General features: G+C 68.7%; 3 protein-coding genes across 13 annotated transcripts in view; 2 read left to right on the top strand and 1 right to left on the bottom strand.

Annotated features, from left to right (window-relative positions):
• Nucleotides 1-26,490, bottom strand: part of LOC138843592 (rho GTPase-activating protein 20-like) — a 1,064,354-nt gene that overhangs the window by 575,884 nt on the left and 461,980 nt on the right. The gene's annotated exons all lie outside the window — the stretch shown is intronic.
• Nucleotides 9,676-11,824, top strand: LOC138843301 (zinc transporter ZIP10-like). The gene is made up of 2 exons (XM_070047108.1): nt 9,676-9,954; nt 11,496-11,824. The coding sequence occupies exons 1-2, from the start codon at nt 9,687-9,689 to the stop codon at nt 11,669-11,671; spliced, it is 444 nt and encodes a 147-aa protein (XP_069903209.1). The 5' UTR covers nt 9,676-9,686; the 3' UTR covers nt 11,672-11,824.
• LOC138843300 (protein catecholamines up-like) lies at nt 21,460-23,374 on the top strand. Its single transcript, XM_070047107.1, has 2 exons — nt 21,460-21,633; nt 23,175-23,374. Exons 1-2 carry the CDS (start codon nt 21,537-21,539, stop codon nt 23,348-23,350), a joined length of 273 nt encoding a protein of 90 aa, XP_069903208.1. The 5' UTR covers nt 21,460-21,536; the 3' UTR covers nt 23,351-23,374.

Raw genomic sequence — 26,490 nt, 5'->3', positions numbered from 1 at the left:
GAACGGGCTTTCCTATTGCCTCCGGGACCGGGAAGGTGTCGCCATGCGATTCCTTGTCCCGAAACGCTGGCCTGTGCTCTGGAGCTGCGGGGACGTCCTCGGGGCTCTGCCCGGGAAGGATGTGCTCCCTGGGGAGAGAGGGGCCGCGGTGCGAGTCAGGCGCTCCGAGACGGGGCCGTGTGTCCTCCCGGGTGCTCTGGTTGGCTGCACGCTGCCTGGGCCTGTCCGCAGGTTGTCCGTTTCTCTGCGTGGTGGTCTGCTAACCCGTGCGGGAGGGGCGTAGGCTTCCCCGCCCCCCACGTCTGCTCCCGCCATGACCCACCCCGGGGGTCTGGTGCAGCACTCCCAGCCCGCATGCCTGGCGTCGCCACGGAGGCTGCGAGTGCAGAAGCCTCATGGGACCCGGCGTGGAGTGCCCCACTGCCCCTGGTGGCCCAGTGTGCGCAGCGGACTTAGGCGCGGGCACGCTGGGCTCCGCGAGGGTGGTGCTCTGTGCCTCTGCCTCTCCTGAGACGTCCTTGCCTTCCTCTTGGCGTTGGCTGGTCTCCGAGCTCCCGGGACAGCGTCCAGGAGGCGTGGCCGCTGCCTGAGGACAAGTCCTCGATGTGCCCTCTGACGCTGGCACGAGCGTGTTCTGGACCCGTGCCGTGCCCCCAGGCAGCTGGGGAGTTGTCTGCCTTGTAGTGCGGCGGGCCACCAGGAGAATCTGACCCAGTGTCCTGGATGGGCCAGTTCCCAGTCGTGCGCTCGTGGCCCAGACCAGACCCGGGCTGGTGTGTGGAGCCAGCCACGCGGGCCCGTCTGTCCTGCGTGCCCTGAGTGGGCGCAGATGAGAGAGGGCGCGGTTGCTCCGTCCGCTTTTCTCCCCTCTCGCCCCCATGCGGGGAGCCGTCCAGCGAGGCCTGGCTGGACTGAGCCCGTGCCGGACACGGTGCTCCGTTGCCGTCCTGGAGGGCCCAGAGGATTGCTCGAGGTGTGCCCACCAGGCCCCTCCCCTGAGACAGGGGGCTGGGTGCCGTCAGGTTCTTTCTTGGCTGCCCCTGGAACCCGGAGGTGGCCCTTGCCTGGTTCCTGGATCCTTTCACTTCCCCTTCCTCGTCGCCTTGCCGTGTGGAAGGCAAGGGCCGCTCTTAGCCCGCCAGCCCTGGCCAAGGAGGGGAACCCACTCGGAGGGTGGGGTGGCACCAAGGCCTTGCGCGGCCCAACGCACAAGGGGGGGACGGCGCGCCCTGCTGCGGGCCCTCGCCCTGGCCCCGGTGCCACCAGTTTCCCTTGGCCGGGATTCTTTGTGGCCTAGGCAGGCAGGCGCCCGTGCTGTCTCCACTCTGACCTAGGCACCCACCCACATGAGGCGTCGGGAGGTGTGGGGCCGGGAGAACATTGCTCTGCCTGGTTTCCTAGGCGGAGGCAGGTGTGTTGTCGGCAGAGACCCTCACTCAGGCCAAGTGCGTGATGTCTCTTCTTCTTCCGCAGACGCCGAGCCCGGCACCCGGGAACCTGTTCCGGACGTGCCGCTCCCAACCATGACTCCCAGCACCGAGGAGGCTGACCACGACCACGACCACGACCACGACCACGACCACGACCACGACCACGACCCCGACCCCGACCACGACCACGGTAGGGGCCCGTGTGCCTTGTGTCCTCTGCCCCTGGGAGCCCGCTGGGTTGCCGGGGCTCCTTGAGCGAGAACGGGCTTTCCTATTGCCTCCGGGACCGGGAAGGTGTCGCCATGCGATTCCTTGTCCCGAAACGCTGGCCTGTGCTCTGGAGCTGCGGGGACGTCCTCGGGGCTCTGCCCGGGAAGGATGTGCTCCCTGGGGAGAGAGGGGCCGCGGTGCGAGTCAGGCGCTCCGAGACGGGGCCGTGTGTCCTCCCGGGTGCTCTGGTTGGCTGCACGCTGCCTGGGCCTGTCCGCAGGTTGTCCGTTTCTCTGCGTGGTGGTCTGCTAACCCGTGCGGGAGGGGCGTAGGCTTCCCCGCCCCCCACGTCTGCTCCCGCCATGACCCACCCCGGGGGTCTGGTGCAGCACTCCCAGCCCGCATGCCTGGCGTCGCCACGGAGGCTGCGAGTGCAGAAGCCTCATGGGACCCGGCGTGGAGTGCCCCACTGCCCCTGGTGGCCCAGTGTGCGCAGCGGACTTAGGCGCGGGCACGCTGGGCTCCGCGAGGGTGGTGCTCTGTGCCTCTGCCTCTCCTGAGACGTCCTTGCCTTCCTCTTGGCGTTGGCTGGTCTCCGAGCTCCCGGGACAGCGTCCAGGAGGCGTGGCCGCTGCCTGAGGACAAGTCCTCGATGTGCCCTCTGACGCTGGCACGAGCGTGTTCTGGACCCGTGCCGTGCCCCCAGGCAGCTGGGGAGTTGTCTGCCTTGTAGTGCGGCGGGCCACCAGGAGAATCTGACCCAGTGTCCTGGATGGGCCAGTTCCCAGTCGTGCGCTCGTGGCCCAGACCAGACCCGGGCTGGTGTGTGGAGCCAGCCACGCGGGCCCGTCTGTCCTGCGTGCCCTGAGTGGGCGCAGATGAGAGAGGGCGCGGTTGCTCCGTCCGCTTTTCTCCCCTCTCGCCCCCATGCGGGGAGCCGTCCAGCGAGGCCTGGCTGGACTGAGCCCGTGCCGGACACGGTGCTCCGTTGCCGTCCTGGAGGGCCCAGAGGATTGCTCGAGGTGTGCCCACCAGGCCCCTCCCCTGAGACAGGGGGCTGGGTGCCGTCAGGTTCTTTCTTGGCTGCCCCTGGAACCCGGAGGTGGCCCTTGCCTGGTTCCTGGATCCTTTCACTTCCCCTTCCTCGTCGCCTTGCCGTGTGGAAGGCAAGGGCCGCTCTTAGCCCGCCAGCCCTGGCCAAGGAGGGGAACCCACTCGGAGGGTGGGGTGGCACCAAGGCCTTGCGCGGCCCAACGCACAAGGGGGGGACGGCGCGCCCTGCTGCGGGCCCTCGCCCTGGCCCCGGTGCCACCAGTTTCCCTTGGCCGGGATTCTTTGTGGCCTAGGCAGGCAGGCGCCCGTGCTGTCTCCACTCTGACCTAGGCACCCACCCACATGAGGCGTCGGGAGGTGTGGGGCCGGGAGAACATTGCTCTGCCTGGTTTCCTAGGCGGAGGCAGGTGTGTTGTCGGCAGAGACCCTCACTCAGGCCAAGTGCGTGATGTCTCTTCTTCTTCCGCAGACGCCGAGCCCGGCACCCGGGAACCTGTTCCGGACGTGCCGCTCCCAACCATGACTCCCAGCACCGAGGAGGCTGACCACGACCACGACCACGACCCCGACCACGACCACGACCACGACCACGGTAGGGGCCCGTGTGCCTTGTGTCCTCTGCCCCTGGGAGCCCGCTGGGTTGCCGGGGCTCCTTGAGCGAGAACGGGCTTTCCTATTGCCTCCGGGACCGGGAAGGTGTCGCCATGCGATTCCTTGTCCCGAAACGCTGGCCTGTGCTCTGGAGCTGCGGGGACGTCCTCGGGGCTCTGCCCGGGAAGGATGTGCTCCCTGGGGAGAGAGGGGCCGCGGTGCGAGTCAGGCGCTCCGAGACGGGGCCGTGTGTCCTCCCGGGTGCTCTGGTTGGCTGCACGCTGCCTGGGCCTGTCCGCAGGTTGTCCGTTTCTCTGCGTGGTGGTCTGCTAACCCGTGCGGGAGGGGCGTAGGCTTCCCCGCCCCCCACGTCTGCTCCCGCCATGACCCACCCCGGGGGTCTGGTGCAGCACTCCCAGCCCGCATGCCTGGCGTCGCCACGGAGGCTGCGAGTGCAGAAGCCTCATGGGACCCGGCGTGGAGTGCCCCACTGCCCCTGGTGGCCCAGTGTGCGCAGCGGACTTTGGCGCGGGCACGCTGGGCTCCGCGAGGGTGGTGCTCTGTGCCTCTGCCTCTCCTGAGACGTCCTTGCCTTCCTCTTGGCGTTGGCTGGTCTCCGAGCTCCCGGGACAGCGTCCAGGAGGCGTGGCCGCTGCCTGAGGACAAGTCCTCGATGTGCCCTCTGACGCTGGCACGAGCGTGTTCTGGACCCGTGCCGTGCCCCCAGGCAGCTGGGGAGTTGTCTGCCTTGTAGTGCGGCGGGCCACCAGGAGAATCTGACCCAGTGTCCTGGATGGGCCAGTTCCCAGTCGTGCGCTCGTGGCCCAGACCAGACCCGGGCTGGTGTGTGGAGCCAGCCACGCGGGCCCGTCTGTCCTGCGTGCCCTGAGTGGGCGCAGATGAGAGAGGGCGCGGTTGCTCCGTCCGCTTTTCTCCCCTCTCGCCCCCATGCGGGGAGCCGTCCAGCGAGGCCTGGCTGGACTGAGCCCGTGCCGGACACGGTGCTCCGTTGCCGTCCTGGAGGGCCCAGAGGATTGCTCGAGGTGTGCCCACCAGGCCCCTCCCCTGAGACAGGGGGCTGGGTGCCGTCAGGTTCTTTCTTGGCTGCCCCTGGAACCCGGAGGTGGCCCTTGCCTGGTTCCTGGATCCTTTCACTTCCCCTTCCTCGTCGCCTTGCCGTGTGGAAGGCAAGGGCCGCTCTTAGCCCGCCAGCCCTGGCCAAGGAGGGGAACCCACTCGGAGGGTGGGGTGGCACCAAGGCCTTGCGCGGCCCAACGCACAAGGGGGGACGGCGCGCCCTGCTGCGGGCCCTCGCCCTGGCCCCGGTGCCACCAGTTTCCCTTGGCCGGGATTCTTTGTGGCCTAGGCAGGCAGGCGCCCGTGCTGTCTCCACTCTGACCTAGGCACCCACCCACATGAGGCGTCGGGAGGTGTGGGGCCGGGAGAACATTGCTCTGCCTGGTTTCCTAGGCGGAGGCAGGTGTGTTGTCGGCAGAGACCCTCACTCAGGCCAAGTGCGTGATGTCTCTTCTTCTTCCGCAGACGCCGAGCCCGGCACCCGGGAACCTGTTCCGGACGTGCCGCTCCCAACCATGACTCCCAGCACCGAGGAGGCTGACCACGACCACGACCACGACCCCGACCACGACCACGACCACGACCACGGTAGGGGCCCGTGTGCCTTGTGTCCTCTGCCCCTGGGAGCCCGCTGGGTTGCCGGGGCTCCTTGAGCGAGAACGGGCTTTCCTATTGCCTCCGGGACCGGGAAGGTGTCGCCATGCGATTCCTTGTCCCGAAACGCTGGCCTGTGCTCTGGAGCTGCGGGGACGTCCTCGGGGCTCTGCCCGGGAAGGATGTGCTCCCTGGGGAGAGAGGGGCCGCGGTGCGAGTCAGGCGCTCCGAGACGGGGCCGTGTGTCCTCCCGGGTGCTCTGGTTGGCTGCACGCTGCCTGGGCCTGTCCGCAGGTTGTCCGTTTCTCTGCGTGGTGGTCTGCTAACCCGTGCGGGAGGGGCGTAGGCTTCCCCGCCCCCCACGTCTGCTCCCGCCATGACCCACCCCGGGGGTCTGGTGCAGCACTCCCAGCCCGCATGCCTGGCGTCGCCACGGAGGCTGCGAGTGCAGAAGCCTCATGGGACCCGGCGTGGAGTGCCCCACTGCCCCTGGTGGCCCAGTGTGCGCAGCAGACTTAGGCGCGGGCACGCTGGGCTCCGCGAGGGTGGTGCTCTGTGCCTCTGCCTCTCCTGAGACGTCCTTGCCTTCCTCTTGGCGTTGGCTGGTCTCCGAGCTCCCGGGACAGCGTCCAGGAGGCGTGGCCGCTGCCTGAGGACAAGTCCTCGATGTGCCCTCTGACGCTGGCACGAGCGTGTTCTGGACCCGTGCCGTGCCCCCAGGCAGCTGGGGAGTTGTCTGCCTTGTAGTGCGGCGGGCCACCAGGAGAATCTGACCCAGTGTCCTGGATGGGCCAGTTCCCAGTCGTGCGCTCGTGGCCCAGACCAGACCCGGGCTGGTGTGTGGAGCCAGCCACGCGGGCCCGTCTGTCCTGCGTGCCCTGAGTGGGCGCAGATGAGAGAGGGCGCGGTTGCTCCGTCCGCTTTTCTCCCCTCTCGCCCCCATGCGGGGAGCCGTCCAGCGAGGCCTGGCTGGACTGAGCCCGTGCCGGACACGGTGCTCCGTTGCCGTCCTGGAGGGCCCAGAGGATTGCTCGAGGTGTGCCCACCAGGCCCCTCCCCTGAGACAGGGGGCTGGGTGCCGTCAGGTTCTTTCTTGGCTGCCCCTGGAACCCGGAGGTGGCCCTTGCCTGGTTCCTGGATCCTTTCACTTCCCCTTCCTCGTCGCCTTGCCGTGTGGAAGGCAAGGGCCGCTCTTAGCCCGCCAGCCCTGGCCAAGGAGGGGAACCCACTCGGAGGGTGGGGTGGCACCAAGGCCTTGCGCGGCCCAACGCACAAGGGGGGACGGCGCGCCCTGCTGCGGGCCCTCGCCCTGGCCCCGGTGCCACCAGTTTCCCTTGGCCGGGATTCTTTGTGGCCTAGGCAGGCAGGCGCCCGTGCTGTCTCCACTCTGACCTAGGCACCCACCCACATGAGGCGTCGGGAGGTGTGGGGCCGGGAGAACATTGCTCTGCCTGGTTTCCTAGGCGGAGGCAGGTGTGTTGTCGGCAGAGACCCTCACTCAGGCCAAGTGCGTGATGTCTCTTCTTCTTCCGCAGACGCCGAGCCCGGCACCCGGGAACCTGTTCCGGACGTGCCGCTCCCAACCATGACTCCCAGCACCGAGGAGGCTGACCACGACCACGACCACGACCCCGACCACGACCACGACCACGACCACGGTAGGGGCCCGTGTGCCTTGTGTCCTCTGCCCCTGGGAGCCCGCTGGGTTGCCGGGGCTCCTTGAGCGAGAACGGGCTTTCCTATTGCCTCCGGGACCGGGAAGGTGTCGCCATGCGATTCCTTGTCCCGAAACGCTGGCCTGTGCTCTGGAGCTGCGGGGACGTCCTCGGGGCTCTGCCCGGGAAGGATGTGCTCCCTGGGGAGAGAGGGGCTGCGGTGCGAGTCAGGCGCTCCGAGACGGGGCCGTGTGTCCTCCCGGGTGCTCTGGTTGGCTGCACGCTGCCTGGGCCTGTCCGCAGGTTGTCCGTTTCTCTGAGTGGTGGTCTGCTAACCCGTGCGGGAGGGGCGTAGGCTTCCCCGCCCCCCACGTCTGCTCCCGCCATGACCCACCCCGGGGGTCTGGTGCAGCACTCCCAGCCCGCATGCCTGGCGTCGCCACGGAGGCTGCGAGTGCAGAAGCCTCATGGGACCCGGCGTGGAGTGCCCCACTGCCCCTGGTGGCCCAGTGTGCGCAGCGGACTTAGGCGCGGGCACGCTGGGCTCCGCGAGGGTGGTGCTCTGTGCCTCTGCCTCTCCTGAGACGTCCTTGCCTTCCTCTTGGCGTTGGCTGGTCTCCGAGCTCCCGGGACAGCGTCCAGGAGGCGTGGCCGCTGCCTGAGGACAAGTCCTCGATGTGCCCTCTGACGCTGGCACGAGCGTGTTCTGGACCCGTGCCGTGCCCCCAGGCAGCTGGGGAGTTGTCTGCCTTGTAGTGCGGCGGGCCACCAGGAGAATCTGACCCAGTGTCCTGGATGGGCCAGTTCCCAGTCGTGCGCTCGTGGCCCAGACCAGACCCGGGCTGGTGTGTGGAGCCAGCCACGCGGGCCCGTCTGTCCTGCGTGCCCTGAGTGGGCGCAGATGAGAGAGGGCGCGGTTGCTCCGTCCGCTTTTCTCCCCTCTCGCCCCCATGCGGGGAGCCGTCCAGCGAGGCCTGGCTGGACTGAGCCCGTGCCGGACACGGTGCTCCGTTGCCGTCCTGGAGGGCCCAGAGGATTGCTCGAGGTGTGCCCACCAGGCCCCTCCCCTGAGACAGGGGGCTGGGTGCCGTCAGGTTCTTTCTTGGCTGCCCCTGGAACCCGGAGGTGGCCCTTGCCTGGTTCCTGGATCCTTTCACTTCCCCTTCCTCGTCGCCTTGCCGTGTGGAAGGGAAGGGCCGCTCTTAGCCCGCCAGCCCTGGCCAAGGAGGGGAACCCACTCGGAGGGTGGGGTGGCACCAAGGCCTTGCGCGGCCCAACGCACAAGGGGGGGACGGCGCGCCCTGCTGCGGGCCCTCGCCCTGGCCCCGGTGCCACCAGTTTCCCTTGGCCGGGATTCTTTGTGGCCTAGGCAGGCAGGCGCCCGTGCTGTCTCCACTCTGACCTAGGCACCCACCCACATGAGGCGTCGGGAGGTGTGGGGCCGGGAGAACATTGCTCTGCCTGGTTTCCTAGGCGGAGGCAGGTGTGTTGTCGGCAGAGACCCTCACTCAGGCCAAGTGCGTGATGTCTCTTCTTCTTCCGCAGACGCCGAGCCCGGCACCCGGGAACCTGTTCCGGACGTGCCGCTCCCAACCATGACTCCCAGCACCGAGGAGGCTGACCACGACCACGACCACGACCCCGACCACGACCACGACCACGGTAGGGGCCCGTGTGCCTTGTGTCCTCTGCCCCTGGGAGCCCGCTGGGTTGCCGGGGCTCCTTGAGCGAGAACGGGCTTTCCTATTGCCTCCGGGACCGGGAAGGTGTCGCCATGCGATTCCTTGTCCCGAAACGCTGGCCTGTGCTCTGGAGCTGCGGGGACGTCCTCGGGGCTCTGCCCGGGAAGGATGTGCTCCCTGGGGAGAGAGGGGCCGCGGTGCGAGTCAGGCGCTCCGAGACGGGGCCGTGTGTCCTCCCGGGTGCTCTGGTTGGCTGCACGCTGCCTGGGCCTGTCCGCAGGTTGTCCGTTTCTCTGCGTGGTGGTCTGCTAACCCGTGCGGGAGGGGCGTAGGCTTCCCCGCCCCCCACGTCTGCTCCCGCCATGACCCACCCCGGGGGTCTGGTGCAGCACTCCCAGCCCGCATGCCTGGCGTCGCCACGGAGGCTGCGAGTGCAGAAGCCTCATGGGACCCGGCGTGGAGTGCCCCACTGCCCCTGGTGGCCCAGTGTGCGCAGCGGACTTAGGCGCGGGCACGCTGGGCTCCGCGAGGGTGGTGCTCTGTGCCTCTGCCTCTCCTGAGACGTCCTTGCCTTCCTCTTGGCGTTGGCTGGTCTCCGAGCTCCCGGGACAGCGTCCAGGAGGCGTGGCCGCTGCCTGAGGACAAGTCCTCGATGTGCCCTCTGACGCTGGCACGAGCGTGTTCTGGACCCGTGCCGTGCCCCCAGGCAGCTGGGGAGTTGTCTGCCTTGTAGTGCGGCGGGCCACCAGGAGAATCTGACCCAGTGTCCTGGATGGGCCAGTTCCCAGTCGTGCGCTCGTGGCCCAGACCAGACCCGGGCTGGTGTGTGGAGCCAGCCACGCGGGCCCGTCTGTCCTCCGTGCCCTGAGTGGGTACAGATGAGAGAGGGCGCGGTTGCTCCGTCCGCTTTTCTCCCCTCTCGCCCCCATGCGGGGAGCCGTCCAGCGAGGCCTGGCTGGACTGAGCCCGTGCCGGACACGGTGCTCCGTTGCCGTCCTGGAGGGCCCAGAGGATTGCTCGAGGTGTGCCCACCAGGCCCCTCCCCTGAGACAGGGGGCTGGGTGCCGTCAGGTTCTTTCTTGGCTGCCCCTGGAACCCGGAGGTGGCCCTTGCCTGGTTCCTGGATCCTTTCACTTCCCCTTCCTCGTCGCCTTGCCGTGTGGAAGGGAAGGGCCGCTCTTAGCCCGCCAGCCCTGGCCAAGGAGGGGAACCCACTCGGAGGGTGGGGTGGCACCAAGGCCTTGCGCGGCCCAACGCACAAGGGGGGACGGCGCGCCCTGCTGCGGGCCCTCGCCCTGGCCCCGGTGCCACCAGTTTCCCTTGGCCGGGATTCTTTGTGGCCTAGGCAGGCAGGCGCCCGTGCTGTCTCCACTCTGACCTAGGCACCCACCCACATGAGGCGTCGGGAGGTGTGGGGCCGGGAGAACATTGCTCTGCCTGGTTTCCTAGGCGGAGGCAGGTGTGTTGTCGGCAGAGACCCTCACTCAGGCCAAGTGCGTGATGTCTCTTCTTCTTCCACAGACGCCGAGCCCGGCACCCGGGAACCTGTTCCGGACGTGCCGCTCCCAACCATGACTCCCAGCACCGAGGAGGCTGACCACGACCACGACCACGACCACGACCACGACCACGACCCCGACCCCGACCCCGACCACGACCACGGTAGGGGCCCGTGTGCCTTGTGTCCTCTGCCCCTGGGAGCCCGCTGGGTTGCCGGGGCTCCTTGAGCGAGAACGGGCTTTCCTATTGCCTCCGGGACCGGGAAGGTGTCGCCATGCGATTCCTTGTCCCGAAACGCTGGCCTGTGCTCTGGAGCTGCGGGGACGTCCTCGGGGCTCTGCCCGGGAAGGATGTGCTCCCTGGGGAGAGAGGGGCCGCGGTGCGAGTCAGGCGCTCCGAGACGGGGCCGTGTGTCCTCCCGGGTGCTCTGGTTGGCTGCACGCTGCCTGGGCCTGTCCGCAGGTTGTCCGTTTCTCTGCGTGGTGGTCTGCTAACCCGTGCGGGAGGGGCGTAGGCTTCCCCGCCCCCCACGTCTGCTCCCGCCATGACCCACCCCGGGGGTCTGGTGCAGCACTCCCAGCCCGCATGCCTGGCGTCGCCACGGAGGCTGCGAGTGCAGAAGCCTCATGGGACCCGGCGTGGAGTGCCCCACTGCCCCTGGTGGCCCAGTGTGCGCAGCGGACTTAGGCGCGGGCACGCTGGGCTCCGCGAGGGTGGTGCTCTGTGCCTCTGCCTCTCCTGAGACGTCCTTGCCTTCCTCTTGGCGTTGGCTGGTCTCCGAGCTCCCGGGACAGTGTCCAGGAGGCGTGGCCGCTGCCTGAGGACAAGTCCTCGATGTGCCCTCTGACGCTGGCACGAGCGTGTTCTGGACCCGTGCCGTGCCCCCAGGCAGCTGGGGAGTTGTCTGCCTTGTAGTGCGGCGGGCCACCAGGAGAATCTGACCCAGTGTCCTGGATGGGCCAGTTCCCAGTCGTGCGCTCGTGGCCCAGACCAGACCCGGGCTGGTGTGTGGAGCCAGCCACGCGGGCCCGTCTGTCCTGCGTGCCCTGAGTGGGCGCAGATGAGAGAGGGCGCGGTTGCTCCGTCCGCTTTTCTCCCCTCTCGCTCCCATGCGAGGAGCCGTCCAGCGAGGCCTGGCTGGACTGAGCCCGTGCCGGACACGGTGCTCCGTTGCCGTCCTGGAGGGCCCAGAGGATTGCTCGAGGTGTGCCCACCAGGCCCCTCCCCTGAGACAGGGGGCTGGGTGCCGTCAGGTTCTTTCTTGGCTGCCCCTGGAACCCGGAGGTGGCCCTTGCCTGGTTCCTGGATCCTTTCACTTCCCCTTCCTCGTCGCCTTGCCGTGTGGAAGGGAAGGGCCGCTCTTAGCCCGCCAGCCCTGGCCAAGGAGGGGAACCCACTCGGAGGGTGGGGTGGCACCAAGGCCTTGCGCGGCCCAACGCACAAGGGGGGACGGCACGCCCTGCTGCGGGCCCTCGCCCTGGCCCCGGTGCCACCACTTTCCCTTGGCCGGGATTCTTTGTGGCCTAGGCAGGCAGGCGCCCGTGCTGTCTCCACTCTGACCTAGGCACCCACCCACATGAGGCGTCGGGAGGTGTGGGGCAGGGAGAACATTGCTCTGCCTGGTTACCTAGGCGGAGGCAGGTGTGTTGTCGGCAGAGACCCTCACTCAGGCCAAGTGCGTGATGTCTCTTCTTCTTCCGCAGACGCCGAGCCCGGCACCCGAGAACCTGTTCCGGACGTGCCGCTCCCAACCATGACTCCCAGCACCGAGGAGGCTGACCACGACCTCGACCACGACCCCGACCACGACCACGGTAGGGGCCCGTGTGCCTTGTGTCCTCTGCCCCTGGGAGCCCGCTGGGTTGCCGGGGCTCCTTGAGCGAGAACGGGCTTTCCTATTACCTCCGGGACCGGGAAGGTGTCGCCATGCGATTCCTTGTCCCGAAACGCTGGCCTGTGCTCTGGAGCTGCGGGGACGTCCTCGGGGCTCTGCCCGGGAAGGATGTGCTCCCTGGGGAGAGAGGGGCCGCGGTGCGAGTCAGGCGCTCCGAGACGGGGCCGTGTGTCCTCCCGGGTGCTCTGGTTGGCTGCACGCTGCCTGGGCCTGTCCGCAGGTTGTCCGTTTCTCTGCGTGGTGGTCTGCTAACCCGTGCGGGAGGGGCGTAGGCTTCCCCGCCCCCCACGTCTGCTCCCGCCATGACCCACCCCGGGGGTCTGGTGCAGCACTCCCAGCCCGCATGCCTGGCGTCGCCACGGAGGCTGCGAGTGCAGAAGCCTCATGGGACCCGGCGTGGAGTGCCCCACTGCCCCTGGTGGCCCAGTGTGCGCAGCGGACTTTGGCGCGGGCACGCTGGGCTCCGCGAGGGTGGTGCTCTGTGCCTCTGCCTCTCCTGAGACGTCCTTGCCTTCCTCTTGGCGTTGGCTGGTCTCCGAGCTCCTGGGACAGCGTCCAGGAGGCGTGGCCGCTGCCTGAGGACAAGTCCTCGATGTGCCCTCTGACGCTGGCACGAGCGTGTTCTGGACCCGTGCCGTGCCCCCAGGCAGCTGGGGAGTTGTCTGCCTTGTAGTGCGGCGGGCCACCAGGAGAATCTGACCCAGTGTCCTGGATGGGCCAGTTCCCAGTCGTGCGCTCGTGGCCCAGACCAGACCCGGGCTGGTGTGTGGAGCCAGCCACGCGGGCCCGTCTGTCCTGCGTGCCCTGAGTGGGCGCAGATGAGAGAGGGCGCGGTTGCTCCGTCCGCTTTTCTCCCCTCTCGCCCCCATGCGGGGAGCCGTCCAGCGAGGCCTGGCTGGACTGAGCCCGTGCCGGACACGGTGCTCCGTTGCCGTCCTGGAGGGCCCAGAGGATTGCTCGAGGTGTGCCCACCAGGCCCCTCCCCTGAGACAGGGGGCTGGGTGCCGTCAGGTTCTTTCTTGGCTGCCCCTGGAACCCGGAGGTGGCCCTTGCCTGGTTCCTGGATCCTTTCACTTCCCCTTCCTCGTCGCCTTGCCGTGTGGAAGGGAAGGGCCGCTCTTAGCCCGCCAGCCCTGGCCAAGGAGGGGAACCCACTCGGAGGGTGGGGTGGCACCAAGGCCTTGCGCGGCCCAACGCACAAGGGGGGACGGCGCGCCCTGCTGCGGGCCCTCGCCCTGGCCCCGGTGCCACCAGTTTCCCTTGGCCGGGATTCTTTGTGGCCTAGGCAGGCAGGCGCCCGTGCTGTCTCCACTCTGACCTAGGCACCCACCCACATGAGGCATCGGGAGGTGTGGGGCCGGGAGAACATTGCTCTGCCTGGTTTCCTAGGCGGAGGCAGGTGTGTTGTCGGCAGAGACCCTCACTCAGGCCAAGTGCGTGATGTCTCTTCTTCTTCCGCAGACGCCGAGCCCGGCACCCGGGAACCTGTTCCGGACGTGCCGCTCCCAACCATGACTCCCAGCACCGAGGAGGCTGACCACGACCACGACCACGACCACGACTCCGACCCCGACCCCGACCACGACCACGGTAGGGGCCCGTGTGCCTTGTGTCCTCTGCCCCTGGGAGCCCGCTGGGTTGCCGGGGCTCCTTGAGCGAGAACGGGCTTTCCTATTGCCTCCGGGACCGGGAAGGTGTCGCCATGCGATTCCTTGTCCCGAAACGCTGGCCTGTGCTCTGGAGCTGCGGGGACGTCCTCGGGGCTCTGCCCGGGAAGGATGTGCTCCCTGGGGAGAGAGGGGCCGCGGTGCGAGTCAGGCGCTCCGAGACGGGGCCGTGTGTCCTCCCGGGTGCTCTGGTTGGCTGCACGCTGCCTGGGCCTGTCCGCAGGTTGTCCGTTTCTCTGCGTGGTGGTCTGCTAACCCGTGCGGGAGGGGCGTAGGCTTCCCTGCCCCCCACGTCTGCTCCCGCCATGACCCACCCCGGGGGTCTGGTGCAGCACTCCCAGCCCGCATGCCTGGCGTCGCCACGGAGGCTGCGAGTGCAGAAGCCTCATGGGACCCGGCGTGGAGTGCCCCACTGCCCCTGGTGGCCCAGTGTGCGCAGCGGACTTAGGCGCGGGCACGCTGGGCTCCGCGAGGGTGGTGCTCTGTGCCTCTGCCTCTCCTGAGACGTCCTTGCCTTCCTCTTGGCGTTGGCTGGTCTCCGAGCTCCCGGGACAGCGTCCAGGAGGCGTGGCCGCTGCCTGAGGACAAGTCCTCGATGTGCCCTCTGACGCTGGCACGAGCGTGTTCTGGACCCGTGCCGTGCCCCCAGGCAGCTGGGGAGTTGTCTGCCTTGTAGTGCGGCGGGCCACCAGGAGAATCTGACCCAGTGTCCTGGATGGGCCAGTTCCCAGTCGTGCGCTCGTGGCCCAGACCAGACCCGGGCTGGTGTGTGGAGCCAGCCACGCGGGCCCGTCTGTCCTGCGTGCCCTGAGTGGGCGCAGATGAGAGAGGGCGCGGTTGCTCCGTCCGCTTTTCTCCCCTCTCGCCCCCATGCGGGGAGCCGTCCAGCGAGGCCTGGCTGGACTGAGCCCGTGCCGGACACGGTGCTCCGTTGCCGTCCTGGAGGGCCCAGAGGATTGCTCGAGGTGTGCCCACCAGGCCCCTCCCCTGAGACAGGGGGCTGGGTGCCGTCAGGTTCTTTCTTGGCTGCCCCTGGAACCCGGAGGTGGCCCTTGCCTGGTTCCTGGATCCTTTCACTTCCCCTTCCTCGTCGCCTTGCCGTGTGGAAGGGAAGGGCCGCTCTTAGCCCGCCAGCCCTGGCCAAGGAGGGGAACCCACTCGGAGGGTGGGGTGGCACCAAGGCCTTGCGCGGCCCAACGCACAAGGGGGGGACGGCGCGCCCTGCTGCGGGCCCTCGCCCTGGCCCCGGTGCCACCAGTTTCCCTTGGCTGGGATTCTTTGTGGCCTAGGCAGGCAGGCGCCCGTGCTGTCTCCACTCTGACCTAGGCACCCACCCACATGAGGCGTCGGGAGGTGTGGGGCCGGGAGAACATTGCTCTGCCTGGTTTCCTAGGCGGAGGCAGGTGTGTTGTCGGCAGAGACCCTCACTCAGGCCAAGTGCGTGATGTCTCTTCTTCTTCCGCAGACGCCGAGCCCGGCACCCGGGAACCTGTTCCGGACGTGCCACTCCCCACCATGACTCCCAGCACCGAGGAGGCTGACCACGACCACGACCACGACCCCGACCCCGACCCCGACCACGACCACGGTAGGGGCCCGTGTGCCTTGTGTCCTCTGCCCCTGGGAGCCCGCTGGGTTGCCGGGGCTCCTTGAGCGAGAACGGGCTTTCCTATTGCCTCCGGGACCGGGAAGGTGTCGCCATGCGATTCCTTGTCCCGAAACGCTGGCCTGTGCTCTGGAGCTGCGGGGACGTCCTCGGGGCTCTGCCCGGGAAGGATGTGCTCCCTGGGGAGAGAGGGGCCGCGGTGCGAGTCAGGCGCTCCGAGACGGGGCCGTGTGTCCTCCCGGGTGCTCTGGTTGGCTGCACGCTGCCTGGGCCTGTCCGCAGGTTGTCCGTTTCTCTGCGTGGTGGTCTGCTAACCCGTGCGGGAGGGGCGTAGGCTTCCCCGCCCCCCACGTCTGCTCCCGCCATGACCCACCCCGGGGGTCTGGTGCAGCACTCCCAGCCCGCATGCCTGGCGTCGCCACGGAGGCTGCGAGTGCAGAAGCCTCATGGGACCCGGCGTGGAGTGCCCCACTGCCCCTGGTGGCCCAGTGTGCGCAGCGGACTTAGGCGCGGGCACGCTGGGCTCCGCGAGGGTGGTGCTCTGTGCCTCTGCCTCTCCTGAGACGTCCTTGCCTTCCTCTTGGCGTTGGCTGGTCTCCGAGCTCCCGGGACAGCGTCCAGGAGGCGTGGCCGCTGCCTGAGGACAAGTCCTCGATGTGCCCTCTGACGCTGGCACGAGCGTGTTCTGGACCCGTGCCGTGCCCCCAGGCAGCTGGGGAGTTGTCTGCCTTGTAGTGCGGCGGGCCACCAGGAGAATCTGACCCAGTGTCCTGGATGGGCCAGTTCCCAGTCGTGCGCTCGTGGCCCAGACCAGACCCGGGCTGGTGTGTGGAGCCAGCCACGCGGGCCCGTCTGTCCTGCGTGCCCTGAGTGGGCGCAGATGAGAGAGGGCGCGGTTGCTCCGTCCGCTTTTCTCCCCTCTCGCCCCCATGCGGGGAGCCGTCCAGCGAGGCCTGGCTGGACTGAGCCCGTGCCGGACACGGTGCTCCGTTGCCGTCCTGGAGGGCCCAGAGGATTGCTCGAGGTGTGCCCACCAGGCCCCTCCCCTGAGACAGGGGGCTGGGTGCCGTCAGGTTCTTTCTTGGCTGCCCCTGGAACCCGGAGGTGGCCCTTGCCTGGTTCCTGGATCCTTTCACTTCCCCTTCCTCGTCGCCTTGCCGTGTGGAAGGGAAGGGCCGCTCTTAGCCCGCCAGCCCTGGCCAAGGAGGGGAACCCACTCGGAGGGTGGGGTGGCACCAAGGCCTTGCGCGGCCCAACGCACAAGGGGGGACGGCGCGCCCTGCTGCGGGCCCTCGCCCTGGCCCCGGTGCCACCAGTTTCCCTTGGCCGGGATTCTTTGTGGCCTAGGCAGGCAGGCGCCCGTGCTGTCTCCACTCTGACCTAGGCACCCACCCACATGAGGCGTCGGGAGGTGTGGGGCCGGGAGAACATTGCTCTGCCTGGTTTCCTAGGCGGAGGCAGGTGTGTTGTCGGCAGAGACCCTCACTCAGGCCAAGTGCGTGATGTCTCTTCTTCTTCCGCAGACGCCGAGCCCGGCACCCGGGAACCTGTTCCGGACGTGCCGCTCCCAACCATGACTCCCAGCACCGAGGAGGCTGACCACGACCACGACCACGACCCCGACCCCGACCCCGACCACGACCACGGTAGGGGCCCGTGTGCCTTGTGTCCTCTGCCCCTGGGAGCCCGCTGGGTTGCCGGGGCTCCTTGAGCGAGAACGGGCTTTCCTATTGCCTCCGGGACCGGGAAGGTGTCGCCATGCGATTCCTTGTCCCGAAACGCTGGCCTGTGCTCTGGAGCTGCGGGGACGTCCTCGGGGCTCTGCCCGGGAAGGATGTGCTCCCTGGGGAGAGAGGGGCCGCGGTGCGAGTCAGGCGCTCCGAGACGGGGCCGTGTGTCCTCCCGGGTGCTCTGGTTGGCTGCACGCTGCCTGGGCCTGTCCGCAGGTTGTCCGTTTCTCTGCGTGGTGGTCTGCTAACCCGTGCGGGAGGGGCGTAGGCTTCCCCGCCCCCCACGTCTGCTCCCGCCATGACCCACCCCGGGGGTCTGGTGCAGCACTCCCAGCCCGCATGCCTGGCGTGGCCACGGAGGCTGCGAGTGCAGAAGCCTCATGGGACCCGGCGTGGAGTGCCCCACTGCCCCTGGTGGCCCAGTGTGCGCAGCGGACTTAGGCGCGGGCACGCTGGGCTCCGCGAGGGTGGTGCTCTGTGCCTCTGCCTCTCCTGAGACGTCCTTGCCTTCCTCTTGGCGTTGGCTGGTCTCCGAGCTCCCGGGACAGCGTCCAGGAGGCGTGGCCGCTGCCTGAGGACAAGTCCTCGATGTGCCCTCTGACGCTGGCACGAGCGTGTTCTGGACCCGTGCCGTGCCCCCAGGCAGCTGGGGAGTTGTCTGCCTTGTAGTGCGGCGGGCCACCAGGAGAATCTGACCCAGTGTCCTGGATGGGCCAGTTCCCAGTCGTGCGCTCGTGGCCCAGACCAGACCCGGGCTGGTGTGTGGAGCCAGCCACGCGGGCCCGTCTGTCCTGCGTGCCCTGAGTGGGCGCAGATGAGAGAGGGCGCGGTTGCTCCGTCCGCTTTTCTCCCCTCTCGCCCCCATGCGGGGAGCCGTCCAGCGAGGCCTGGCTGGACTGAGCCCGTGCCGGACACGGTGCTCCGTTGCCGTCCTGGAGGGCCCAGAGGATTGCTCGAGGTGTGCCCACCAGGCCCCTCCCCTGAGACAGGGGGCTGGGTGCCGTCAGGTTCTTTCTTGGCTGCCCCTGGAACCCGGAGGTGGCCCTTGCCTGGTTCCTGGATCCTTTCACTTCCCCTTCCTCGTCGCCTTGCCGTGTGGAAGGCAAGGGCCGCTCTTAGCCCGCCAGCCCTGGCCAAGGAGGGGAACCCACTCGGAGGGTGGGGTGGCACCAAGGCCTTGCGCGGCCCAACGCACAAGGGGGGACGGCGCGCCCTGCTGCGGGCCCTCGCCCTGGCCCCGGTGCCACCACTTTCCCTTGGCTGGGATTCTTTGTGGCCTAGGCAGGCAGGCGCCCGTGCTGTCTCCACTCTGACCTAGGCACCCACCCACATGAGGCGTCGGGAGGTGTGGGGCCGGGAGAACATTGCTCTGCCTGGTTTCCTAGGCGGAGGCAGGTGTGTTGTCGGCAGAGACCCTCACTCAGGCCAAGTGCGTGATGTCTCTTCTTCTTCCGCAGACGCCGAGCCCGGCACCCGGGAACCTGTTCCGGACGTGCCGCTCCCAACCATGACTCCCAGCACCGAGGAGGCTGACCACGACCACGACCACGACCACGACCACGACCCCGACCCCGACCCCGACCCCGACCACGACCACGGTAGGGGCCCGTGTGCCTTGTGTCCTCTGCCCCTGGGAGCCCGCTGGGTTGCCGGGGCTCCTTGAGCGAGAACGGGCTTTCCTATTGCCTCCGGGACCGGGAAGGTGTCGCCATGCGATTCCTTGTCCCGAAACGCTGGCCTGTGCTCTGGAGCTGCGGGGACGTCCTCGGGGCTCTGCCCGGGAAGGATGTGCTCCCTGGGGAGAGAGGGGCCGCGGTGCGAGTCAGGCGCTCCGAGACGGGGCCGTGTGTCCTCCCGGGTGCTCTGGTTGGCTGCACGCTGCCTGGGCCTGTCCGCAGGTTGTCCATTTCTCTGCGTGGTGGTCTGCTAACCCGTGCGGGAGGGGCGTAGGCTTCCCCGCCCCCCACGTCTGCTCCCACCATGACCCACCCCGGGGGTCTGGTGCAGCACTCCCAGCCCGCATGCCTGGCGTCGCCACGGAGGCTGCGAGTGCAGAAGCCTCATGGGACCCGGCGTGGAGTGCCCCACTGCCCCTGGTGGCCCAGTGTGCGCAGCGGACTTAGGCGCGGGCACGCTGGGCTCCGCGAGGGTGGTGCTCTGTGCCTCTGCCTCTCCTGAGACGTCCTTGCCTTCCTCTTGGCGTTGGCTGGTCTCCGAGCTCCCGGGACAGCGTCCAGGAGGCGTGGCCGCTGCCTGAGGACAAGTCCTCGATGTGCCCTCTGACGCTGGCACGAGCGTGTTCTGGACCCGTGCCGTGCCCCCAGGCAGCTGGGGAGTTGTCTGCCTTGTAGTGCGGCGGGCCACCAGGAGAATCTGACCCAGTGTCCTGGATGGGCCAGTTCCCAGTCGTGCGCTCGTGGCCCAGACCAGACCCGGGCTGGTGTGTGGAGCCAGCCACGCGGGCCCGTCTGTCCTGCGTGCCCTGAGTGGGCGCAGATGAGAGAGGGCGCGGTTGCTCCGTCCGCTTTTCTCCCCTCTCGCCCCCATGCGGGGAGCCGTCCAGCGAGGCCTGGCTGGACTGAGCCCGTGCCGGACACGGTGCTCCGTTGCCGTCCTGGAGGGCCCAGAGGATTGCTCGAGGTGTGCCCACCAGGCCCCTCCCCTGAGACAGGGGGCTGGGTGCCGTCAGGTTCTTTCTTGGCTGCCCCTGGAACCCGGAGGTGGCCCTTGCCTGGTTCCTGGATCCTTTCACTTCCCCTTCCTCGTCGCCTTGCCGTGTGGAAGGCAAGGGCCGCTCTTAGCCCGCCAGCCCTGGCCAAGGAGGGGAACCCACTCGGAGGGTGGGGTGGCACCAAGGCCTTGCGCGGCCCAACGCACAAGGGGGGATGGCGCGCCCTGCTGCGGGCCCTCGCCCTGGCCCCGGTGCCACCACTTTCCCTTGGCCGGGATTCTTTGTGGCCTAGGCAGGCAGGCGCCCGTGCTGTCTCCACTCTGACCTAGGCACCCACCCACATGAGGCGTCGGGAGGTGTGGGGCCGGGAGAACATTGCTCTGCCTGGTTTCCTAGGCGGAGGCAGGTGTGTTGTCGGCAGAGACCCTCACTCAGGCCAAGTGCGTGATGTCTCTTCTTCTTCCGCAGACGCCGAGCCCGGCACCCGGGAACCTGTTCCGGACGTGCCGCTCCCAACCATGACTCCCAGCACCGAGGAGGCTGACCACGACCACGACCACGACCCCGACCACGACCACGACCACGGTAGGGGCCCGTGTGCCTTGTGTCCTCTGCCCCTGGGAGCCCGCTGGGTTGCCGGGGCTCCTTGAGCGAGAACGGGCTTTCCTATTGCCTCCGGGACCGGGAAGGTGTCGCCATGCGATTCCTTGTCCCGAAACGCTGGCCTGTGCTCTGGAGCTGCGGGGACGTCCTCGGGGCTCTGCCCGGGAAGGATGTGCTCCCTGGGGAGAGAGGGGCCGCGGTGCGAGTCAGGCGCTCCGAGACGGGGCCGTGTGTCCTCCCGGGTGCTCTGGTTGGCTGCACGCTGCCTGGGCCTGTCCGCAGGTTGTCCGTTTCTCTGCGTGGTGGTCTGCTAACCCGTGCGGGAGGGGCGTAGGCTTCCCCGCCCCCCACGTCTGCTCCCGCCATGACCCACCCCGGGGGTCTGGTGCAGCACTCCCAGCCCGCATGCCTGGCGTCGCCACGGAGGCTGCGAGTGCAGAAGCCTCATGGGACCCGGCGTGGAGTGCCCCACTGCCCCTGGTGGCCCAGTGTGCGCAGCGGACTTAGGCGCGGGCACGCTGGGCTCCGCGAGGGTGGTGCTCTGTGCCTCTGCCTCTCCTGAGACGTCCTTGCCTTCCTCTTGGCGTTGGCTGGTCTCCGAGCTCCCGGGACAGCGTCCAGGAGGCGTGGCCGCTGCCTGAGGACAAGTCCTCGATGTGCCCTCTGACGCTGGCACGAGCGTGTTCTGGACCCGTGCCGTGCCCCCAGGCAGCTGGGGAGTTGTCTGCCTTGTAGTGCGGCGGGCCACCAGGAGAATCTGACCCAGTGTCCTGGATGGGCCAGTTCCCAGTCGTGCGCTCGTGGCCCAGACCAGACCCGGGCTGGTGTGTGGAGCCAGCCACGCGGGCCCGTCTGTCCTGCGTGCCCTGAGTGGGCGCAGATGAGAGAGGGCGCGGTTGCTCCGTCCGCTTTTCTCCCCTCTCGCCCCCATGCGGGGAGCCGTCCAGCGAGGCCTGGCTGGACTGAGCCCGTGCCGGACACGGTGCTCCGTTGCCGTCCTGGAGGGCCCAGAGGATTGCTCGAGGTGTGCCCACCAGGCCCCTCCCCTGAGACAGGGGGCTGGGTGCCGTCAGGTTCTTTCTTGGCTGCCCCTGGAACCCGGAGGTGGCCCTTGCCTGGTTCCTGGATCCTTTCACTTCCCCTTCCTCGTCGCCTTGCCGTGTGGAAGGCAAGGGCCGCTCTTAGCCCGCCAGCCCTGGCCAAGGAGGGGAACCCACTCGGAGGGTGGGGTGGCACCAAGGCCTTGCGCGGCCCAACGCACAAGGGGGGACGGCGCGCCCTGCTGCGGGCCCTCGCCCTGGCCCCGGTGCCACCAGTTTCCCTTGGCCGGGATTCTTTGTGGCCTAGGCAGGCAGGCGCCCGTGCTGTCTCCACTCTGACCTAGGCACCCACCCACATGAGGCGTCGGGAGGTGTGGGGCCGGGAGAACATTGCTCTGCCTGGTTTCCTAGGCGGAGGCAGGTGTGTTGTCGGCAGAGACCCTCACTCAGGCCAAGTGCGTGATGTCTCTTCTTCTTCCGCAGACGCCGAGCCCGGCACCCGGGAACCTGTTCCGGACGTGCCGCTCCCAACCATGACTCCCAGCACCGAGGAGGCTGACCACGACCACGACCACGACCACGACCACGACCACGACCACGACCCCGACCCCGACCCCGACCACGACCACGGTAGGGGCCCGTGTGCCTTGTGTCCTCTGCCCCTGGGAGCCCGCTGGGTTGCCGGGGCTCCTTGAGCGAGAACGGGCTTTCCTATTGCCTCCGGGACCGGGAAGGTGTCGCCATGCGATTCCTTGTCCCGAAACGCTGGCCTGTGCTCTGGAGCTGCGGGGACGTCCTCGGGGCTCTGCCCGGGAAGGATGTGCTCCCTGGGGAGAGAGGGGCCGCGGTGCGAGTCAGGCGCTCCGAGACGGGGCCGTGTGTCCTCCCGGGTGCTCTGGTTGGCTGCACGCTGCCTGGGCCTGTCCGCAGGTTGTCCGTTTCTCTGCGTGGTGGTCTGCTAACCCGTGCGGGAGGGGCGTAGGCTTCCCCGCCCCCCACGTCTGCTCCCGCCATGACCCACCCCGGGGGTCTGGTGCAGCACTCCCAGCCCGCATGCCTGGCGTCGCCACGGAGGCTGCGAGTGCAGAAGCCTCATGGGACCCGGCGTGGAGTGCCCCACTGCCCCTGGTGGCCCAGTGTGCGCAGCGGACTTAGGCGCGGGCACGCTGGGCTCCGCGAGGGTGGTGCTCTGTGCCTCTGCCTCTCCTGAGACGTCCTTGCCTTCCTCTTGGCGTTGGCTGGTCTCCGAGCTCCCGGGACAGCGTCCAGGAGGCGTGGCCGCTGCCTGAGGACAAGTCCTCGATGTGCCCTCTGACGCTGGCACGAGCGTGTTCTGGACCCGTGCCGTGCCCCCAGGCAGCTGGGGAGTTGTCTGCCTTGTAGTGCGGCGGGCCACCAGGAGAATCTGACCCAGTGTCCTGGATGGGCCAGTTCCCAGTCGTGCGCTCGTGGCCCAGACCAGACCCGGGCTGGTGTGTGGAGCCAGCCACGCGGGCCCGTCTGTCCTGCGTGCCCTGAGTGGGCGCAGATGAGAGAGGGCGCGGTTGCTCCGTCCGCTTTTCTCCCCTCTCGCCCCCATGCGGGGAGCCGTCCAGCGAGGCCTGGCTGGACTGAGCCCGTGCCGGACACGGTGCTCCGTTGCCGTCCTGGAGGGCCCAGAGGATTGCTCGAGGTGTGCCCACCAGGCCCCTCCCCTGAGACAGGGGGCTGGGTGCCGTCAGGTTCTTTCTTGGCTGCCCCTGGAACCCGGAGGTGGCCCTTGCCTGGTTCCTGGATCCTTTCACTTCCCCTTCCTCGTCGCCTTGCCGTGTGGAAGGGAAGGGCCGCTCTTAGCCCGCCAGCCCTGGCCAAGGAGGGGAACCCACTCGGAGGGTGGGGTGGCACCAAGGCCTTGCGCGGCCCAACGCACAAGGGGGGACGGCGCGCCCTGCTGCGGGCCCTCGCCCTGGCCCCGGTGCCACCACTTTCCCTTGGCCGGGATTCTTTGTGGCCTAGGCAGGCAGGCGCCCGTGCTGTCTCCACTCTGACCTAGGCACCCACCCACATGAGTCGTCGGGAGGTGTGGGGCAGGGAGAACATTGCTCTGCCTGGTTACCTAGGCGGAGGCAGGTGTGTTGTCGGCAGAGACCCTCACTCAGGCCAAGTGCGTGATGTCTCTTCTTCTTCCGCAGACGCCGAGCCCGGCACCCGAGAACCTGTTCCGGACGTGCCGCTCCCAACCATGACTCCCAGCACCGAGGAGGCTGACCACGACCTCGACCACGACCCCGACCACGACCACGGTAGGGGCCCGTGTGCCTTGTGTCCTCTGCCCCTGGGAGCCCGCTGGGTTGCCGGGGCTCCTTGAGCGAGAACGGGCTTTCCTATTGCCTCCGGGACCGGGAAGGTGTCGCCATGCGATTCCTTGTCCCGAAACGCTGGCCTGTGCTCTGGAGCTGCGGGGACGTCCTCGGGGCTCTGCCCGGGAAGGATGTGCTCCCTGGGGAGAGAGGGGCCGCGGTGCGAGTCAGGCGCTCCGAGACGGGGCCGTGTGTCCTCCCGGGTGCTCTGGTTGGCTGCACGCTGCCTGGGCCTGTCCGCAGGTTGTCCGTTTCTCTGCGTGGTGGTCTGCTAACCCGTGCGGGAGGGGCGTAGGCTTCCCCGCCCCCCACGTCTGCTCCCGCCATGACCCACCCCGGGGGTCTGGTGCAGCACTCCCAGCCCGCATGCCTGGCGTCGCCACGGAGGCTGCGAGTGCAGAAGCCTCATGGGACCCGGCGTGGAGTGCCCCACTGCCCCTGGTGGCCCAGTGTGCGCAGCGGACTTTGGCGCGGGCACGCTGGGCTCCGCGAGGGTGGTGCTCTGTGCCTCTGCCTCTCCTGAGACGTCCTTGCCTTCCTCTTGGCGTTGGCTGGTCTCCGAGCTCCCGGGACAGCGTCCAGGAGGCGTGGCCGCTGCCTGAGGACAAGTCCTCGATGTGCCCTCTGACGCTGGCACGAGCGTGTTCTGGACCCGTGCCGTGCCCCCAGGCAGCTGGGGAGTTGTCTGCCTTGTAGTGCGGCGGGCCACCAGGAGAATCTGACCCAGTGTCCTGGATGGGCCAGTTCCCAGTCGTGCGCTCGTGGCCCAGACCAGACCCGGGCTGGTGTGTGGAGCCAGCCACGCGGGCCCGTCTGTCCTGCGTGCCCTGAGTGGGCGCAGATGAGAGAGGGCGCGGTTGCTCCGTCCGCTTTTCTCCCCTCTCGCTCCCATGCGGGGAGCCGTCCAGCGAGGCCTGGCTGGACTGAGCCCGTGCCGGACACGGTGCTCCGTTGCCGTCCTGGAGGGCCCAGAGGATTGCTCGAGGTGTGCCCACCAGGCCCCTCCCCTGAGACAGGGGGCTGGGTGCCGTCAGGTTCTTTCTTGGCTGCCCCTGGAACCCGGAGGTGGCCCTTGCCTGGTTCCTGGATCCTTTCACTTCCCCTTCCTCGTCGCCTTGCCGTGTGGAAGGGAAGGGCCGCTCTTAGCCCGCCAGCCCTGGCCAAGGAGGGGAACCCACTCGGAGGGTGGGGTGGCACCAAGGCCTTGCGCGGCCCAACGCACAAGGGGGGACGGCGCGCCCTGCTGCGGGCCCTCGCCCTGGCCCCGGTGCCACCAGTTTCCCTTGGCCGGGATTCTTTGTGGCCTAGGCAGGCAGGCGCCCGTGCTGTCTCCACTCTGACCTAGGCACCCACCCACATGAGGCGTCGGGAGGTGTGGGGCCGGGAGAACATTGCTCTGCCTGGTTTCCTAGGCGGAGGCAGGTGTGTTGTCGGCAGAGACCCTCACTCAGGCCAAGTGCGTGATGTCTCTTCTTCTTCCGCAGACGCCGAGCCCGGCACCCGGGAACCTGTTCCGGACGTGCCGCTCCCAACCATGACTCCCAGCACCGAGGAGGCTGACCACGACCACGACCACGACCACGACCACGACCACGACCACGACCACGACCACGACCACGACCACGGTAGGGGCCCCGTGTGCCTTGTGTCCTCTGCCCCTGGGAGCCCGCTATGTTGCCGGGGCTCCTTGAGCGAGAACGGGCTTTCCTATTGCCTCCGGGACCGGGAAGGTGTCGCCATGCGATTCCTTGTCCCGAAACGCTGGCCTGTGCTCTGGAGCTGCGGGGACGTCCTCGGGGCTCTGCCCGGGAAGGATGTGCTCCCTGGGGAGAGAGGGGCCGCGGTGCGAGTCAGGCGCTCCGAGACGGGGCCGTGTGTCCTCCCGGGTGCTCTGGTTGGCTGCACGCTGCCTGGGCCTGTCCGCAGGTTGTCCGTTTCTCTGAGTGGTGGTCTGCTAACCCGTGCGGGAGGGGCGTAGGCTTCCCCGCCCCCCACGTCTGCTCCCGCCATGACCCACCCCGGGGGTCTGGTGCAGCACTCCCAGCCCGCATGCCTGGCGTCGCCACGGAGGCTGCGAGTGCAGAAGCCTCATGGGACCCGGCGTGGAGTGCCCCACTGCCCCTGGTGGCCCAGTGTGCGCAGCGGACTTAGGTGCGGGCACGCTGGGCTCCGCGAGGGTGGTGCTCTGTGCCTCTGCCTCTCCTGAGACGTCCTTGCCTTCCTCTTGGCGTTGGCTGGTCTCCGAGCTCCCGGGACAGCGTCCAGGAGGCGTGGCCGCTGCCTGAGGACAAGTCCTCGATGTGCCCTCTGACGCTGGCACGAGCGTGTTCTGGACCCGTGCCGTGCCCCCAGGCAGCTGGGGAGTTGTCTGCCTTGTAGTGCGGCGGGCCACCAGGAGAACCTGACCCAGTGTCCTGGATGGGCCAGTTCCCAGTCGTGCGCTCGTGGCCCAGACCAGACCCGGGCTGGTGTGTGGAGCCAGCCACGCGGGCCCGTCTGTCCTGCGTGCCCTGAGTGGGCGCAGATGAGAGAGGGCGCGGTTGCTCCGTCCGCTTTTCTCCCCTCTCGCCCCCATGCGGGGAGCCGTCCAGCGAGGCCTGGCTGGACTGAGCCCGTGCCGGACACGGTGCTCCGTTGCCGTCCTGGAGGGCCCAGAGGATTGCTCGAGGTGTGCCCACCAGGCCCCTCCCCTGAGACAGGGGGCTGGGTGCCGTCAGGTTCTTTCTTGGCTGCCCCTGGAACCCGGAGGTGGCCCTTGCCTGGTTCCTGGATCCTTTCACTTCCCCTTCCTCGTCGCCTTGCCGTGTGGAAGGCAAGGGCCGCTCTTAGCCCGCCAGCCCTGGCCAAGGAGGGGAACCCACTCGGAGGGTGGGGTGGCACCAAGGCCTTGCGCGGCCCAACGCACAAGGGGGGACGGCGCGCCCTGCTGCGGGCCCTCGCCCTGGCCCCGGTGCCACCAGTTTCCCTTGGCCGGGATTCTTTGTGGCCTAGGCAGGCAGGCGCCCGTGCTGTCTCCACTCTGACCTAGGCACCCACCCACATGAGGCGTCGGGAGGTGTGGGGCCGGGAGAACATTGCTCTGCCTGGTTTCCTAGGCGGAGGCAGGTGTGTTGTCGGCAGAGACCCTCACTCAGGCCAAGTGCGTGAT

The sequence above is a fragment of the Oryctolagus cuniculus genome, chromosome 8, assembly GCF_964237555.1.
Source record: "Oryctolagus cuniculus chromosome 8, mOryCun1.1, whole genome shotgun sequence".
Classification (NCBI taxonomy): domain Eukaryota; kingdom Metazoa; phylum Chordata; class Mammalia; order Lagomorpha; family Leporidae; genus Oryctolagus; species Oryctolagus cuniculus.
The sequence above is the reverse complement of the archived record's forward strand: the minus strand, read 5'-3'. Positions and strand labels throughout refer to the sequence as shown.